Source organism: Mesocricetus auratus, unplaced genomic scaffold, assembly GCF_017639785.1.
Source record: "Mesocricetus auratus isolate SY011 unplaced genomic scaffold, BCM_Maur_2.0 Super-Scaffold_100020, whole genome shotgun sequence".
NCBI lineage: Eukaryota > Metazoa > Chordata > Mammalia > Rodentia > Cricetidae > Mesocricetus > Mesocricetus auratus.
The window spans coordinates 26050461-26068968 of record NW_024429201.1 but is presented as its reverse complement, the minus strand read 5'-3'; the positions used below and the strand labels follow the sequence as shown (position 1 = coordinate 26068968).

Below are 18508 nucleotides of genomic sequence, written 5' to 3'. Positions count from 1 at the left end.
TTTTTTTCCCCCTCCATTGGACTCACAGGACACTAGAGGGAGCCAAATATGTGAGTTAGTGTCTGTGGGAGGTGGTGACAGAAAGAAAGGGTGAGGGGAGGGTATATACATACGTACGTACATACATATGTACCTACATACATAATACATACATACACACATACATACATACATCAGAGCAAATCTCTGGTTTCTCAGAATGTGACCCCCTCTGGATGACTAGGGAGGGTGCTCTTTCCCAGAATGAGGAAGTCCCTAGCTGAGCAGAAAAGAGGTTTTAGTGGCACTACACAGAGTCACCCCAGGAAAGACCTTTCTGCCCAGTCGTCCCAATCACACACACGCTCAGAGACGCACACTACGTACTCAGGTGAGCAAGAGGGAAGTAGCAACGAGAAAAGCTCCACCAGTTTACCGGGGCTCCCTGACCACAGCACACGCCATCAAAGCCTGCGCTCACATCAGGGACCAGTGAGTTTCGTGGTTACTAGAAATCTTCTCTTCTTTATTTCCACATCTGTATAAAAAGTTTTGATGTTTTGGGGCTGGTATTAGAAAAGGCACCGCAATATAAAGAGGATGATGGGAGTTTAAAAAGGTAATGCTTTTAGCGTTTGACAAAGCAGTTGTGAGATTCCTTCTTCGGCTTAATTATCCAAGCGGTCGAAACTCGCTTAATTATCCAAGCGGTCGAAACTCTGGGTCTGGAACTCCTGGAAGTCCTCGGGTATGGTGTCTGCAACAAGAGTAAGGGCGGTGGTCAATGAGCAGCCTTCCACCCCTCAATCACGGCTCACTACATGCTACACAGGCCTCCTGCAGGGGGCACTGTCAGCTCGCCCAAGAATCCCACAGGCTTGCAGGCATTTTCTCCTTCAGGCTGCCTTTGTTGTATACTGCTGGCTTACGGCCCAGCAGTGCTTATTCATAGGCCTGAGGAAAATTAGCCGGCAGAGTGCCTTTTCAGTCTATGATTATGTTTGAGCTTTATGAAAAGAAAGGCTGCCTGTAAATTAAACTGAATAAATTTCGCACCGAACCCCTAACTCTAAACCATGCAGTTAAACTCTATGGGTTTCAATTTTCACATTTGGGAAACAGGAAAGCCTGGCTCTGCCTTTAGCTTAAACTATGCAAGGAGCATCAGGTTTCAAGGAGCCCTTGGGGTGAGCTGTGGGGGAAGGATGTTGCTACAGAATTAAGGTGCGGGTCTCTCTTGGTCACTCCCGGTGGTGCTGGGAGGAAATAAGCGTGAAGGTTACCATTGCAGCGGTACTTGAGGTTGGACCAGATGATGTTTTCTTGAGAGAAGCAGAACACACCGAGCCGACCTCCACGCATGGTGGTGTCTATGGTGACCCCAGAGTCAGCCACCAACTCCGAGCCTTCATAAAACCGCACCCTGCAGACAGCACAGACGCCCGTGGTGAGGACGGGGTTCCACTGCTCACTTACATACTTGCCTCTTACTTAGACATGTCGTTTTCCACTGACTCTTGCTGGTTCCCCCTACTGAGATGAGAAGCCCCCAGGACAGGAACCAAGTGTCCATGTCTCCCTAACTTGTCTCCAACAGGCCCAGCATAATGCCAGGGGCACAGTAACCTTGATAGGTGCTTCCTGGTGCATTAAAAAGAAAACGCTGACATCACGAACAAGAGGTTTTGTGGCTTCACTGTTTTGTGACTTAAGTCTGCTCCTCCGCAGGTCTAGCCGATTTCACTGGGTTGACCCTCAGAGCCTCAATTCTCACTGAGACAGCACCCCATAAGCAGCTTTAGGCAGCTGTGGGGGTGATTTCAGTTGTCATAGTAGCAATGAGTGACAGAAGCCCCTCTGTGTCTTACGATATCCCGGAGTGGGTAGCCAAAGCTTGTCCTGCACTCCATACCCTTGTAGGGTACCCCCTGGCACGTGGGGAGGTGCGGAGCCTGCCGCTGAGCTGGGTCTGGGGGAGGGAACTGTGGTTTACCTCCGAGCATCAGGCTCTTCTACTTAAAGTTACACTCAATTTCCCAGGGTAAACCGAGAATTGCCCGAGCATTGTCTTGTTCAGAAATTAAGAACTGGTTCACATATCAGCATTGGCAACACCATTGTAATATTTAATTCTCCTACTCATTACTCTGTGTTTGAACGCCACATTCATGTGCTAGGCGTGGTTCCAATTGGCTGCTTCCTTTGTCCTCTGGGGTAGCCGTGCCCAGACATTTCCTATTTTGTTGTATAGTAATCAATTCTCATTTCCTTGCAGTTTTAGGGTTCAGGTGGATTTTTCTAAGATTATATACATAGATAGGTCATATTTTCTACGGTCTCAGTTTGGGACAGAAGAGGCACACTGAGCTCAGTCAGATGACAACATGATCAAGCCCGGTCCTCCTGTGACACAAGCAGAGACATGTGACACACGACCACAAAGGACAGAAGATGGATTACCTCTCCCCACTTTGTTCTCACTGGGTGCTCAGACCACCCAGAACCTGCCTGCCCGGGCTGGGAAGCAGCAGTCCATATTCCCCTAAACACAACACACCAGCTTTGCAAGTCTAGGGCGTGGAGACTGACTGCATTTCACAGATGCAGCTCTAAGCCTCTGTAACTCCCAAGACTAGTTTAAAAAAATAATCCTATAAAGAAATGGGGTCATCACATCAGTGACATGACGTACGTGATGGGCAGTTCACGCTGTGCACAATGTATGCCGGGCAAACCATAGGTGCTGCCCTTTGGAACATATGACCCAGGAGAGGGGACAGACTGTGAGAGCTCTGCAGTCGGTGGGGACTATGCATGAGGGATTGCCTGAGGCCCAGAGGGGTCTTGGGAGCATCTGGGTACCATCTCAGTTACATGTCCTCTTTCCTGTCCCACTCATCAGAGCTTCTCCCACACTTTCCGAAGAGCACATCCACGGCCACAACGTCCCCCTGAAGCACCCTCTTCTCTGCAGCTTGGCTCTCCTGTCCCAGGGAGCCGTTAAGCCCAGTGTCTTCACCCTACCCCTCCCCAAGCAGTCCCAGCCTCTGATAGTCCACAGGGCAGGGCTCCTAGAAGAGGCTCTGGCTTGTAGAGCGGCCTGAGTGCCTCCCTCTCCATCCATGGCAGGAGGGCCCTCAGCTTACCTGATGTAGCCCACCTGGGGCCTGTGCTGCAGGAACCAGCGGTAGGACACCTTGTCCTTCCAGCCCACATTCCTGGAGTCCTTCCACAGCAGCCTGACCTGGTCGCTGGTGTCCCCCGTGTGCCACAGGGAGTTGCGGAGATGTTCCCCTGGGCCAGTTTTAGACTTTACAGCCTGGATGAAGACATGAGTGAGATGTTTCAGGTCTGAGGCCAACATGGAGGTGAGTCCATGCCCACTGCCAGACCGCAGTTTTACACTGGCAAAAGCATAAACTTTAAATGTCACCTCTACTGACCTGGCCCTAGGCCTGTGGAATTCAGCAGTGGGTAATACTGTGCTATTAACTACATATTGTTCTTGATACAAGTCTAAGGCTCTGTGTGTTCGCCCACTGAGGGCTCCCACTGAATGTCTGACTGTGAAATCACGCCATCTGTCCTGGCTGAAGTGTCAGACGTAGCCTGTCGTTCCTATATAGTCCATCCCTTTGATTAAATACATTGGCTAGCTTCTAACGTGCTCTTCCAGAAGTATGTTCTCAACCTGTGGGTTGTGACCCCCTCAGTAAACCTCTATCTCCAAAAATATTTACATTACAATTCATAACAGTAGCAAAATCACAGTTAGGAAGTAGCAACAAAAATAATTTTACGGTTAGGGGTCACCAAAGCATGTGGGACTGTATTCAAGGGTCTCAGCATTAGGAAGGTTGAGAACCACACTAACCCTCCCTCTCCTTGACCTCAGTCTGACACTTCCAGCATGAGGGTCACACAGGTTGGAAGGTAGCTGGTTCAATGGAAGGAACAAAAGACTCCTTAGGCTCCCTGAGCTCAGCATCAGCACGATTATGTCCATTTCTCAGATTAACTTAGTGCCTTTTTGGAGAACTCTAAATTGAAAGGAAGGTGAAGGGCCTAGAAGAAATGCAGACTTGGGAATCAGAACCGCCAATACCTTGAGCTGAATTCCAGGTTCTGCTACTGCACGGAACGGTGTTGCCTGCCAGTATGTCTGCTCCGTCTGCTTCCACATGACCACGTAGAAGCTGGAGCTGTCTTGGTAACCAAAAATAAATCCAGCATAATCGTCATCTGTCTGGGTATTTACGTGGAAGGTCCCTTCAAAGTCAACACCGTTAAACGCCGTGTACCCTGTGGAGTTCAGATGCAATTAGAAAAGGCCACGCGAACAGCTGGCAGAGTGCTACCCACACAGGCAGAGGCCAGGACGTACCCACTGCTAGGCCAGGGTCACTGTTCATGGTCTGTACAATTTCCATGCCCTGTGGAGAGAGGACAGGGCATTCAGACAACCTTGAGGGGGCTGACAGAACTGGGGGCAACCCGGGAGGGCCCACAGGCTGTGTATAGTGTCTGTGTGTAGCCAGTATCTGACACCCTGTTCTGTTTGATATCAACTTGAAGGGGTGCAAGAAGGTTTAAAGAAAGCTCAGTGCTCATACTGTCACATAAGTTGATGTAATAATTGCTGAGCTAGGTAGGGGACATGTAACATACACTCTGATGGACGTTTGTGCTTTTGTTGTACTTAACACAACGTAGAATCACCTGGAAGAGCCACCCAGCAATGGACCACCTAGGTTAGGGTGTCCTGTGTCATACCCATGGGGGAAATTGTCTTGGTTAGTTGATGTGGGTGACTCAATCCTCTGTGGGTAGCACCACTTGCTGGCCTTGGTCTAGGACTATGTGGGTGGAGAAAGGGAGCTGAGACCAGGCATGGGGACATTCCTCTCAGCGCTTGACTTTGGATGTGATCCAACTAGCTACTTCAAGTTCCTGCCTCAACTTCCCTACAGCAATGGACTATAACTTGGAATTGTGATCGAAAAGAAACTCTTTCTCCCCTAGGTTTCTTTGGTCCGAATGAAACGAGGACCAATGAGATGTGCTTTGAGACTCTGCAAACTCTATTAGCCCCCGTGCCAACTTCAGTGGCACAGTTGGTGGCACATGCAGGAGGCAGTCTGTCGGACAGATGGGGAGCCTAGCTTATGGGTCACATTGCTGAGGAGACTCTAACTCCAGCCATCTCAGCCACTTGCTGAGGTGCCACCATGAGCAGCCACAAAAGTCTTGGGGAGAGTCAATTCTGTATCCCACAAAAGTAGAGTGCCACAGGCCGACAGGACGCCAAAACCACAGAGCCACTTGGCCGTCGGTGCCCTCCACATGCTGCTCACCACTCTCAGGATGGCCCTGGCAGAAAGGCTGAGTAGAACCGCCACCAACCTGTAACGTGCTATGTACCTGGTTCAGGACCACCCAGTTGGGGTCGATCTGCGCATCCCCTTCAGGGTCCAGGACCACAGTCTGGTAAGCCCTGAAGTCAGTCAGGGTGATCTCTGCATTCTCAGGGCAGACGTCAATGCGATCGATGACCTGGTCCTGGTCGAAGTCAGCTTCACAGATATCCCCTACTCCATCACCTGAGTGGAGGGAGGGAGGGAGGAGGCAGGAGTGCAATGATACTGAGACCTACCTCCTCGGTGGAGAAGGGGCCTGGGCAGGTGACAGACAAACCCGAGATCCCACGTCCAGGCCAGGGTTTTTTTTGAGAGTCAGGAGAGGGAGTGCATTTGTGGAGCCCTCGTGACAGCCAGTTAGGCCACTCAGAAACCACCCGGAGTTTCCTGTAACATCAGTCTAGAAGGCTGCCCCTGCTCTTTCCCAGAAAGCTTCCATACAGCTAGGTTCACCACCTGGTAGATCTTAAGCCGGACCTTACATGGGACAAATGTCTAACAGGTGCACAAACCGAGGAATTATTACCACCGGAATACCTATAAGACTAACTTTGGTGTCCCCTAAGCTGAATGCGACCCACAGGTGCCTTCTGCTCAGCTGGCACAACCGTGGAGACATTGCATTTGCTTTGCTAGGATGAGTCCCCTCTACCTGTCTCATTTCCCAGCTTGCCTGCTGCACACGGGTCCTTAGCTGCCCCGTCCTCATGGGCGTGTGAGCTTGTGTGTTTCTCTCTGTATGACTCCTTTCCTGGCTCCCAGGGACAGAGGCAAGCAAGACCAGAGCTGTGCTGAGGGTCTTTGGGGACCGAGCTGTAGCACGTGGCTGTGCCGTGTTCTATGGGACCTCCTCCCAGGACTGCTCAGGAAGCAGCAAGGCTGGTGAGCTCTGACCCAGGCGCAGACTGCTGTCTACACGAGCCGGATTTGAAGTGGAACTGGTGGGCAGTGGGAAAGCTGAGGATGCCCCGGGGAAGTGTGCATTCCTTCCTGTGGCTGCAGGGAGTCTAGAGGTGCGTGTGGCCCAGGCAGCCCTGGGCTGCTCATGCTTACTGTTGCTATCTTCCTGGGCTGGGTTGGGAACCAGCCGGCAGTTGTCTGGGCCAGGGGGCACCAGGTCTGGGATGCCATCATTGTCATCGTCATCATCACATTCATCGCCAATTCCATCCTTATCGGTGTCCAGCTGGGCACTGTTAATGACGGTGGGGCAGTTGTCCGTGCTGTCCTGGTGGCCATCCCCGTCACTGCAGAGGAAGATTATATTTAGTAGAGATTGGAGCCTCTCTTCCCAGGGAGGAGTCTGGATGAGCTCTCAGAGGCTGGGTTAATCAGACCCTATCAGACCTTTCTCTGATAAGGCAGCCTCAGAAACAACTTCCCTGCTTCCCCAGTCTCCTGAAAGAAGCCAGCCACTTCCTGTTTGAAGATAAGAGTCTATTTCTGTGATATGTGACTCGGCCTGCTGTCGTCTCTAAGGGCTGCTCGATGACACCTCACTCCAAGGAAGTGTGAAGGCAAGAGACGTGGAGACACGTGTGAGCTCTTGCTCAGGCATTGGTGAGCAGTGACCTCAGGCATGCTAGACCTGAGAGATCCACAGTCTTCATCTATAAGACAGCGGGAAGCACAGGGCCGGGGTGCAACTTGGAGACCCAATGACTCAATTGTAACACCTGTAAAAGGCCCACCCTAGGCACCTGGCTCTAGGCACCAAACCCTCTGGTGTTTTCTGTTGCGTTGATTTTCATGATTCCCATCTGGTAACCCAGAGAGGACTCAGACTTGAGTGCCTGGGGAGGGTGGTGGAGGAGAGGGTCACTCTTTCCCCAGAAGCGAGTGTATCCCGGGGCTGGTCTAAAGGACATCCCAGGAAGCTCACTCTCTGTCACCCGACTTTTCCTCTTTCTAGGATGAAGGGCCATGGGGTGAGGGTGGGTGGGAGGGGTGGTGGGTGGCAGTGTGGGGGATGGTACAACTGCTCTGTCTCTGGGGGGACCCTCCGAGTCTTCTGGGACCTTCTGTGGCTACGAGGGATCAGAATGGACTCCCTTCACTCTGCTCCACTCAAGGCCTGTCTTGGCCTAGAAACTGCTCTTACAGCCTTTAGGAGAGGACACAGAGGGACTCTGCCCTCTTTTCACACAGAGGGTGGAAGGACCCCAGAGAGGCTGAGTTCACCATGCACACTGGACTACTGCGGCTGAGGAAGCTGGGTTTCTGCACTCATAGCACTAGAGCACCGTGGATGGGTCAGAACAATCCACAGAGCCCTGCTACCTCTGTGGAGACACAAGCAGCTCCTAGCCCCTCCCGGTGTGCCTCAAGTTCATGGGAATTAAAACATGGGAGAATGAGTCATTTGTTTCAGGCGAGTAACTAGAGGCTGGCGGGATAGGCTATTTTAGACATTTCTATAGACGGTAATCAGAGTACATGGTGACCCGCCACTGGGAACATTCTTGATGCACACAGCACATCATTTAGGGCAGCTGTCAGGGTGCCAGCCCCAGCTTCTACTCTGAGAGACAGACCGACAATGTCGACTGTGTCACTGGCCACCCCTCCCGTGCTGCAGAAACAGCCACCATCTTCTGCAAGTTGCCCTAGGGATGGTCCTATGCTGGGGCTTCCCCTGTATTGTTTTGGGTATTCACTGTTCCGATGAAGTGACAAACATCTGAGGGATCGAGGAAACACCTGAGTTCACTTGACAGGGATGCATGCGGCAGTGAGGACGCAGCATGAGGAAGATGGGGCCTCACGGAAGCCGTCCTGAGGGACGGAACCGACTCTCCACGACCAGCCAGTCTGTGGTCCAGCTACTAGAAGAAGCCCATGCTGCCCTGCTTTGCCGTTGGGGAATCCTGACCCGTTCAGACTTGTCCTGACCGTCTTTCCAGGAATCACCCCAGGAGGGAGGGGGTGGCATGCAGCTAGGTGGTAGAGCCCTTTGCTAGCAGGGGCAAGACCCTGGTTAAACCCCCAGTAACGGAATGCAAATTCCCCCAGGTCCCACGGAGAGGAGGGGCCAGCACCTGGGGGTGCAGACACCTACAGCTGAGTGGCACTTAGCTGCGCTTTTCCCTCCCACAGCACCGGCTCCGCTCAGCCTCCTTTTCTGTCTTCTCTGAGGTTCTGAGAAGTGCACTCCTGGCCTTGCACACGCCAGGCAAACGTTTTATCACTAAGCACTGTCCCCTGCTCCCCCTGGTCTTCATGTAGGACTCCATGTTGGGCTATGAAGAATGGAAAAATACTCCCCATAGAATAATGATTCCTCTCAATGAGACAGAAGAGACACCAAGGACAATAAACAACAACGATGTCTCAGCAGGCCCCTCTGTTTGGGGTGGTGACGCACTTGTCCGGAAGTGATAATGGAAGGGCTAAAATCTGTTGAGTGCTACCTTTATAACAGAAACCACAAAGGGCAGCTTTCTCAGGTTAACTCATTTCCATAGCAGCCTATGGGCTCTATGTCTACAGTCACTCCCGGTTTTATAGGAAAGGAAAGGGAGACATAGAGAGAGGTTAGGTCATGAATGGCATCTGGTTGAAACCCCTGCTCCCTACAGTGTACTTTCAGGGAGATACAGTGACCTGGAGCAAAGGAGGAGCCTCTGTCTCCCAGCAACCCGATGCGTCCAGAGATCCTAGAGCAAATGCCAGCAAAAAACTGACAATTCCCACTCTCGGATCCCCCCCCCGGCTCCCTTGCGGCTGCGAGGCATGCCATACCTGTCCTGGTTGGTGTCACAGGAGTCCCCAACCAGATCATTATCCACATCCGACTGCAAAGAGAACAGAACATGTCATTTACCACTGGGCCTGCATGTATGAACTATTTCTGAGGGGGCAGGCCGGGCCCATCATCACTGGGTTTCAGGAATTGTTTCTTGGGTACCAGGGTGCTATAAAACTGCAAAAGGACAACACCATATTGGTGTAGGCACAATGCTGAATTTTCAAAAGAGCCTTCTAAAATATCAAGCTTCGTGGAGGGGCTGCCCACACACCAGCTGAGCTGCTTGGGAAGGGCTCTGGGTAGCACAGTGGCGAGCAGAGACAGGATGCTCTGGCTCAGCTGAAGGGAGCCAGACACAGGCATGGGTCAAAGCACATTGACTCTATGTTGCGTCTGCACTTTGGAGTTGAGACAGGATGAGGAGTGAGGCACAGTGGGTAGCAAGGACTCTCTTTCTTTTTCAGGGCTTCAGAAACAGACTGCTCAGCATGCCCAGAGATCCAAGCAGCAGGTGTATGGGAAGGGGGAAAAACACATCTTAATCTGCCACTTAGTGTGCAATGTCCATACACAGACTTAGAAACTACAGGGGCATGTGATTAGGCTGGTGTCCGTGTTTCTATTTTCTCGACAGTAGAAACCTGTTTGGACAACATTAAGGCCATGCTATTAATGCCATCAGTGTTGTGTGGTTGTGAGGTGATTCCCATGGGTGTCACTTGTTTCTGTCCTGACTCAGGGAATGCCATCTTGTTCTGACCCCACTGTGTGTGCTTAGACAGTTCTCAGCCCTCTACCTCCCTTCTCTCAACAGGCACATCTGCCTTGGCAACACATTTGGGGCTTCTACATCCTTGGCCATGGTCCAGACATATTAACCAAAATAATTAAACTAAAATAACGAGAAAAATATGAGTAAAAAAATAACTGACAAGTTATGTTTAAAATAACTACCATGCTCAGTCAGGAATGAACAGTTCAAGGTTACACTGACCCTCACCTAACTTTTATGGAAATTATGGTCTTGGTGGTTTTGTCTTTAAAACTCTGTATCCCTAAGTCTGGACACCAAAAGACTTTTCAGAGGCACAAGCCTGCTCTTGGTCTGGCCATCAATGAAAATGACTTAAACCTTTTCCATTGGCATAATCAGTGCGATTGTCAATAACTATCTCACGTGGGTCATTTCAGTCCCATCATTCCCAGGCCTAATGTGCATCATTTCTCCTCTTGATTCAAAAGCAAAGAACTGGCCAACAGCTTGGCTGGGTTTTTCCAGATGTTGATCTTTAGTGAATCTTTCCATAAGGGAACTCAGTCTACAGTGTGAACCCTGTCTTACTAACCTGGTTAGGGTTACTGACATCAGGACAGCTGTCACAAGCATCTCCGACACCATCACCATCCCGATCCCGCTGGTCACGGTTGGGAACTCTGGGGCAGTTGTCCAAGATGTTTCTTATTCCTGCAAGAAAAGAATGCCTCCGTGGGTCAGGAGACTGCCATACAAAAGGGCAGAACATAGAGACTTCTAGCGGCTGAGAAGCCAGTTATGGTCACATGCTCCTGCTGGGCCATTGTTACATTGCCGTCTTTAGTAGTATCTGGAGGTGACGTCAAAGAAAGGCTCTGTGAGACTCAGACATGAACAGCTCTCCAAGGCAGCCATCCGACGAACTCTAACCTGTCTAAGATGTTAAGGGCTGTGGCAGCAGAGATGGAGGCCGTGACTGGGTGGGCTGACCCACAGAAGGGGGCCTAAATTTGAAAGGAGACAAAAGGCCTCTGGGCAGTGAGGTACAGGAGTTGGGCCGCGGCCTATTGAATCCCTGTTTCCCAATTTCAGTGAAGGGAGTTATATTGTAGCTATGAACAAATGCCACAGGTTAGGGTACTTTGTTGAATGGGTTTATCAGCATATCACTGTGTGAGGTTGACACTTTAGCTCACTGTGCTTTAGGGGAGGTGTGTATATTCTGGAGGAGTGAATTTTTGTGTGTGTTTGAGGGAGTAGCATTTTTAAAAGGAGGTTCCTCCAGTGGTGTGGTATGTTTGCAGAAACTCAGATCATAGGCTCCCTTTAAATGATAGTTTCATATGCTATGGACACCATATTGAATACAATGTCCTTCCTCAAGCTCTATGAGGCTTCAGAGCTGCCCATGACATGAACCTCACAGAGTCCTCATGGTAGAGTCCCAGAGCTGGGCAGTGCAGCCACCGTGACATCCCAGCCCTGCCCAGAGCAGGCAGGGGCTGGCTACATCTTCCTGGTCTGCATTCAGGAGAAGCCTGTCCCCAGGGTATAGTGTCTGACCCTTGTAGCCTGCTTTCTGGAACCCCCAGGCCCCAAATCATGACACAGAGGTTTATTATTAGTTGTGAACACTCCATCTTAGTTTAAGCTTGTCCCACTAGCTCTTATAACTTACACTAACCTGTGTCTTTTCATCTACATTTTGCCTCGGGGCATTTTACCTTTCTTTCATTCTGTATGTCCTACTTTCCTGCTTCCTCCTTGTCTGTCAGTCTGGCAGCTGCCTGGCTGGCTGACCTGGGGCTTCTCCCTCCCTCCCTCCCTCCCTCCCTCCCTCCCTCCCTCCCTCCCTCCCTCCCTCCCTCCCTCCCTCCCTCTCTGTCTCTGTCTCTGTCTCTCTCTCTCCCTCCCTCCCTCCCCCCTCTCTCTCTCTGTCTCTCCCTCATCCACTTTTCTCTCTGGAGCCTAGACTCCTCCTCCTACTTGTTCTCTCTGCCCACCAGCCCCACCTATCCCTCTACTGCTCAGCTACTGGCCATTTGACTTTTCATTAGACCAATCAGGTTCTTAGGCAGGCGGTATGGAACAAAAGCAGCACATCTTTACATAGTTAAACAAATGTAACGCACCTTTACTCAGTTAAAGTAATATTCCGTAACAGACCCTACTGAGTTCTCCATTCCCAGTTCACTTCTATGTTTAGGAGTGGGGGAATAGGGAAGTAGAGGTGTGGGGAAGTCAGGGAGTCAGGGAGGAGCCATGAAGGCAGATGCCCTATAGATAGCTCTGACAAGACACTAGTAGAAAGTGCTCTCTCAGGGTTCCTGCTAATGGTATAAGGCACCAGAAACATCCAGGGTTACTGGGCTACCAGACATAGGTCAGAGTGATCACTGAGTCAGCACATCTGTTCCCACTATGGTGAGGTCAAAAGGAACTCCAAATAAAAGACCGCACAAAACAAACCTACCATCTCCATCCATGTCGTCATCACATGCGTCTCCCGTTCCGTCCCCGTCAGTATCCTTCTGGTCATTATTCAGGACAGTCTGGCAGTTGTCACAGGCATCCCCAAAGATATCTTTATCACTGTTCCTTTGGTCTATATTGTGAGTCAGGACACAGTTGTCCTAAATGGGGAGAAAGCGTTTAGGCACTTACTCATACCTGCCTCACTGTTGTGGCTTCCCAAGCCTGCATGTTTTATATTTTAAACACTTGTGACTCTCAGAGGACAAGCTGCAGTGCTGTGGGAACGTGGTCACGGAGACAAAAGGTTTGAGGTGAGTGATGTCAGTGACTGATTTCACAGTCTCACTTCCACAATCCCCGGTGTGCTGCAGTGTGTACGCCCTCCCCACAAAGCTGGTACCTGCTCATTCAGGATCCCGTCTCCATCAGCATCCTCATCACACGCATCTCCAATGCCGTCTCCATCTGCATCTTCCTGGCCAGAGTTTGGCACATACTTGCAGTTATCCTGATAGGGGAAGTAGCTCAGAGTCATGTACTATCTCCTTGTCTCATGTCAAAAAGTATTTCTGACCTCAAGACTCAGTGTGGCTGCCTTGCTTGGCCAGTGGCTGTTTTGTTTGCTTCATTTGAGATGCAGCTACTTCAGAATTTTTAGGTTGAAGCAGCGGGACCTTCCCAAAGCATATAAGACATGGCCTTGGAAGTCCACAGGGTATTTTTTCCATGCTTGTTCTACTTACCTTCTTGCAATTCCTGGCAGAACATGGCAGTTCTTCATCAGGGTAACTGTCAATGTCTATATCCTTTCCACAGACGTAGCCGTCACCAGCCCAACCAACACCACACTGCAAAGAGAGAGTCTGTTAAAGGCCTGGGAAAACAGCCCCCAAGGACACAGGTGACCAACTTGGTCCCTGCCCCTGTGACCATTCCCCAGGGGGAAGGTCCAGGAGCCTCACATCCAGTGTGGATGTGATTTGACAATTCAGTTGTGCTAAGCATGCTGGACCAGGCCTGTAACTGGGAGATAGAGGCAGGGGGATTAGACTCTGTTCAAGGTCATCCTCCATAAACAGTGAAAGAGTTAAAAGTCAGCCTGGGCTATTTGAGGTTCTGTCTCCCACAAACCAAACAATGGCAGGAAGATGCCTCAGTCTCAGTAAGGTGTTTGTACAAACACAAGGACCTGATTTTGGGTCCCCGGCACCCATGGAAAGGCTAGGCTCATGTCTGTAATTCCAGTGCTGTAGAGGTGGCACCCAGAACCTCCCTAGAGCCTGTTGACCAGATAGTCCTACGTAATCAGTGAGCCCAAGATTCAGCAGACACTCTGCTTCAAAAAGATATGGTGGAGAGCAACAGAGGGAAACTTCTAGCCTCATTTGTGTGCACGTGAACCATTCCCCCCCACACACATACAAACTAACAAAACAAGAAAAATACAAAAACAATTTATAGTTGTATGATGGGGGATGTCCTTCGGTATGCTGTGAATATATATTTCTCTTATTGGTTTAATAAAACGCTGAATGGCCAGTAGCCAGGCAGGAAGTATAGGTGGGGCTACCAGACAGGAGAATGCTGGGAAGAGGAAGGAGAGAGTGAGTCACTAGAGGGAGATGCCATGTAGTCACTGAAGGAGTAACATGCTGGAGTAGTCACTGAAGGAGTAACATGATTAAGCCACAGCCTCATGGCAATACATAGTATTAATAGAAATTGGTTAATAATTAAGATAGAGCTAGTAAATAAGAAGCCCAAGCCATTGGCCAATCAGCTTACAATTAATATAAGCCTCTGTGTGTTTATTTGGGATCGAATGGCTGTGGGACCAGGTAGGACAGAAACCTCCATCTTCAGTTGTATAATAATAAACTTAATGATTCTAAACTCCAAAGCTTAAAGGGAGATAGATGGGGAGCCTTCATTCCAGCTTCTGTGGCTCAAACAAACAAAGGCATCCACTCTCGTGTACACGCTCAGAGACCGTCTGTGGACAGACAAGCAGATGCACAGTCCTCTTTTGTCCTCCCATTCAGCTGTCTGTATACCGTTAGGTGTATATACTCTAATGCATCTTAAAAAATAAGGTGACATTTTATTTCGGTGGTTTCTCTGTATCTCTCCATGCACATTCATGGTATCCTTTTAGTGGCCACAGATCTATTACAGATAAGGCTGCACTGAGCATGCCTATATTGCCTCAATTGGTTTTCTACTGGGGTGTCAGGTTTCTAACACTTTTGCTACGGCTGACAGTGGTGCCTCAGATCATTTTGGTACATTTGTCCTTCTGAGAATGTACTAGTTTAGCTTATGGAGTACTGGGTGCAATCATTTATTTAGTAATTTAATGGGTGCAGGTGTGCACCTGAGAGTATGTACAGGCGCCTTTAGAGCTAGAGGAGCGCATTGGATCACTTGGAACTGTAGTTACGGGGAGGTGAGCCACACGCAGGTGCTGAAACTCAGGTCTTCTGAAACAGCGAGGGGACTCTGAAGGACTGAGCCATCCTTCCTGTTCTGAAGGTGTCCCTAATTTGGGTTTGTGATCAAAGTGTTCTTCCCACGACTGTCCAAATCATCTCCTCTCCCCTGAAGTCAAGGCCAAGCGGGCGGGCGACTGCAGTGTTTATCACTTGTGAGCCACAGGCTTGTATCTGAGTTAGTGCTTTTGGGCCAGTTTCCACCCCAAGAGGGAAACTTTAAGGTGCTTTATCTCTGTTCATGTCCCTTTCTCAGAACACAGATGGTTCCCACTGGTGTGGTCAGTGCTGGCTCTGTGTACCTTCCCCTCTGACATGTCCCCTTGAACATCGTTGGGGTGCAGAAGGCCAACAGTAACCCTCACCACCAGCAGATCAGGAGGGAAGCAACAATAATTTTGTTTCAGTTTTTAAAGTTACATTTACAGTGTTGCCTGAAAGGGACAGAAAATTACAAGTGTGTGTATGTGTGTGTGTGTGTGTGTGTGTGTGTTTGTGTGTTTGTGTGTGAGTGTGTGTGTGTGAGAGAGTGTGTGAGTGTGTGTGTGGTGTGTGTGTATGTGTGTGTCTGTGTGGTGTGTGTGTGTGTGTGGTTGGTGGAACGTACCTTTATCTGCTGAGTCATTGCTCTAGCCTATCTGCCAACCATTTTTCTAAAGTGGATTTTCCCAGTCATTTTCTCCAGTCCTTAAGAAGACACTGCAAGGTCATGATTGTCCCTTTTATGCAAGAGTCACACGAGCTCAACCTGGGCCAGTGCTGGCCTTGTCCAGGCTCTCAGAGTCGGGAGCATTAACCTCAAGCCTGTCCCCTTCCAACTTCTACCCCTGTGTTTGGTTAATGTACATTTTTAAGCTCTCCCTCATATATCCAAGGTGCCCCAGAGACAGGATGTCTGACTCACCGAGACTGAGGGAACCCTTCCTAAAAGCTGTCGGGTGTGAGGCGGCCCGAGAATCAGCTCCTGTGTGGGGAGTGGGGGTGGGGGTGAAGGTGCAGGGTGGAGGGGGCAGGAAGAGGAAGAGAGCAGACTGAGTGCAGAAAGCCTGGAAGCCACCAGTGCAGGGAAGGAAAAGTGTTCCTGGGACCAGAACTGACAGCAGAGGAGACAAAGCTCAGGAGTCAAGACCAGCAGCAGGGGACAAGTCTCTGGGAAATGTCCCGGCAATGAGGCGTTTCCCCTCCAATAACATTCCTGGTGCTGGCAGCCCCTACCTGTCCCCCTCCTCTGCTCCCCCTGCACAGCCTGAGTCAGCCCCACCCCCGATACCAAAGGCCTCTTCCCAGAGCCCCATCCCACTCAAGGGCTTCCGCATTGCCTTTGTAAGGCCCGGAAAGTTGAGCTGTGGGTCCCGTCCTCCACTCATTTTAATGAGGAAAAAATTTCCTCTAGGAACAAATACATTTTTAATGAGCCATTTTCTGGCAGATTAAATTATTTTAGCAGTCACACCGAGTTTATTAATCCTTTACCATCTGTCGTTGTGCCTTATTACAAATTCAAAAACATATTAAGAGCCCCATCACCCACCATCCCGGAGGGGCCATCAATTTGCTCATAGAAAATGAGAATTTAAGCACAGATATACACTTGCTTTTCAATGACTTTAAAACAAAGTACATATGTGCAATATTGTGCCCAGCCATCAGGATTAGGGGAAAGCTTGGCTCTTTTTCTTTCTCTGACACAGCCCATTCTCTGGACCTTGCTCTGGAACACTCGTACGGCAATGAAAGGCTGACTTTATTATACCTTTTTTTTTAACTTTCCAATCTTATTTTCTGATTTGAAAAGTAATAGGACGGCTGAGGAAAGTTTCCAGTCAGAAAGATAAAGAAGTGTAAATTTGAGGAATGTGAAGAGGAATTTAAAAAATTATTATTATTTTTTAAACAGGGACTCACTGTGCAGCTCTGGCTGGCCTGGAACTAACTCTCTATGACATAGGAGTCTGTGTAGACCAGGCTGGTGTTAAATTGGCAGAGATCTGCCTGCCTCTGCCTCCCGAGTGCTGGCATTACAGACGTGTGCCACCACATCTGCCCCTGTCCCTGGAGGGGAGATTTTCATGCTCCTTAGATGGGCTCACCATGGATGCGGGACTCCAGGCAGAAGCTCTCCTACTGAGAGCCTGGAGCGGAGCTCCACAGCAGAGAAAGAGCAAGCAGCAGCCGAGATGCTAGCGCCTGAGGTCCCTGAGGACTGAGCTAAGAGCAGGGCACCAGAGCTGGGAACCCAGAGAAAGGCTGACCACTCACGGAGCTGTGCCTACAGCAGGGCGGAGAGGGCCCAGGTAAGGTGCCGCCCACCCGTGGGTGATGGATGTCCCAGTTTCTACTTGTCCTCTCATTTGCCTTTGCACTCCCCCAGAGTATGAGGTCACAGTAACACTGGACATCTAAAGGGTGAGGACAGCTATGAATGACAGTAAGTATGCCCTAAAGTATAAATACGGGGGAGGGGGGGGGAGCAGGAGGAGAGGGAAGGGGACTCTCGCCTCTTGGCTGTCGGCATTTTAGGCAAAATTTTCCACAGAAGGCCATAGGGCGTGGTGTCGCATAGAGGTCCCACCATCCAGGTGCCCAAGCTGCTGGTTGCTCCTCAGCTAAGAGGTAGAGAAGGGGGAGATCAAGGTCGGATGGGCCTCCGACTGTCACTCAGAAACCTAACTGAATTATATATTCTGCGCTGATATGGGTTACGGCTTCTAAGTTTTGGCACGCGTTGACCCGGAAGCGAGTAGAAACTGGGGAGGGTTGTGCTTAAAAGGAAGAGGAAACCAGTCAAGTGAATGGCGAGCTTACCACACACGTCACGTCCCCCTGTCTCTCTTCAACGCACTGTGCATTCACACTGCACGGGTTCAGCTCCGGGTTCCTGCAGTTTCTTTCGGTCTTGCACCCCCTCGTCTGGTCCCCAGTGTACCCTGGTTTGCAAGGTCCACAGCGATAAGATCCCTACAAGGGACAGAGATGGGATGATAAGCCAGAGTTGGGCAACGAGGATGAGCACAGTGACCCGCAGCTCTCCGCTCGCTCGCATGCGCGTCTCACAGCCTCCTGCGCACGCTGGTGAACCTGCACGCGGGCGGGAAGCTGCAACTGGACGCGGCCATTAGAGAACTAGGACTGAAGCTGGGGAAGGCCGGATGGTATCCGCGGTGTTCTCATGAACCAGCTCCACCGCGCGTGCGGGTAAGGGGGTTAGCTCAGCGAGGTCCTGGGAGGTAGAACGAAGATTATTCTGGGGATTGGGAAATGGCCTGCTTAAACAGTTGGGTTGAAATAACAGTTCCTTTGGCTTTTATACACACGGAGGCACGGTGACTGCACTCCCTGAGAAGCTCTGACCGTTACCCTGGGAAGAAACAGAGAAGCTGTGACTCCTCAGAGCTCTTCCCAGGCTAGGGAGGACTTTAACTTTTCTGAAAGTTAAAGTATCCATGCAGAGGGTTCTTAGAGTTGTCTTTAACATTCACTGATTTGTCTCCTGCGTATGGACATTTTGCCTGCATATTTGTACGTGCACCACACGCATGCCTGGCGCCTCTGGAGGCCAGAAGAGGGTGTCGGGTCCTCTGGAACTGGAGTTACAGATGGTGAGCCTCCATGTGGGGGCTGGGAATGAACCCCAGTCCTCTGCAGG

General features: G+C 50.3%; 1 protein-coding gene across 1 annotated transcript in view; it reads right to left on the bottom strand.

The window, feature by feature from the left end:
• Positions 1–484: 484 nt before the first annotated feature.
• Thbs4 (thrombospondin 4) overlaps positions 485–18508 on the bottom strand; it is a 44572-nt gene continuing 26548 nt past the window's right edge. The window contains exons 10-22 of the mRNA XM_040729030.1: positions 17668–17820; positions 13117–13221; positions 12774–12881; positions 12372–12531; positions 10491–10609; positions 9138–9190; positions 6450–6643; positions 5401–5579; positions 4364–4412; positions 4085–4281; positions 3126–3298; positions 1263–1402; positions 485–736 (exon numbers count right to left, since the gene is read on the bottom strand). Coding sequence (XP_040584964.1) covers positions 675–736; positions 1263–1402; positions 3126–3298; positions 4085–4281; positions 4364–4412; positions 5401–5579; positions 6450–6643; positions 9138–9190; positions 10491–10609; positions 12372–12531; positions 12774–12881; positions 13117–13221; positions 17668–17820 — 1692 coding nt within the window. The 3' untranslated portion in view covers positions 485–674. The remainder of the gene's footprint in view (positions 737–1262; positions 1403–3125; positions 3299–4084; positions 4282–4363; positions 4413–5400; positions 5580–6449; positions 6644–9137; positions 9191–10490; positions 10610–12371; positions 12532–12773; positions 12882–13116; positions 13222–17667; positions 17821–18508) is intronic.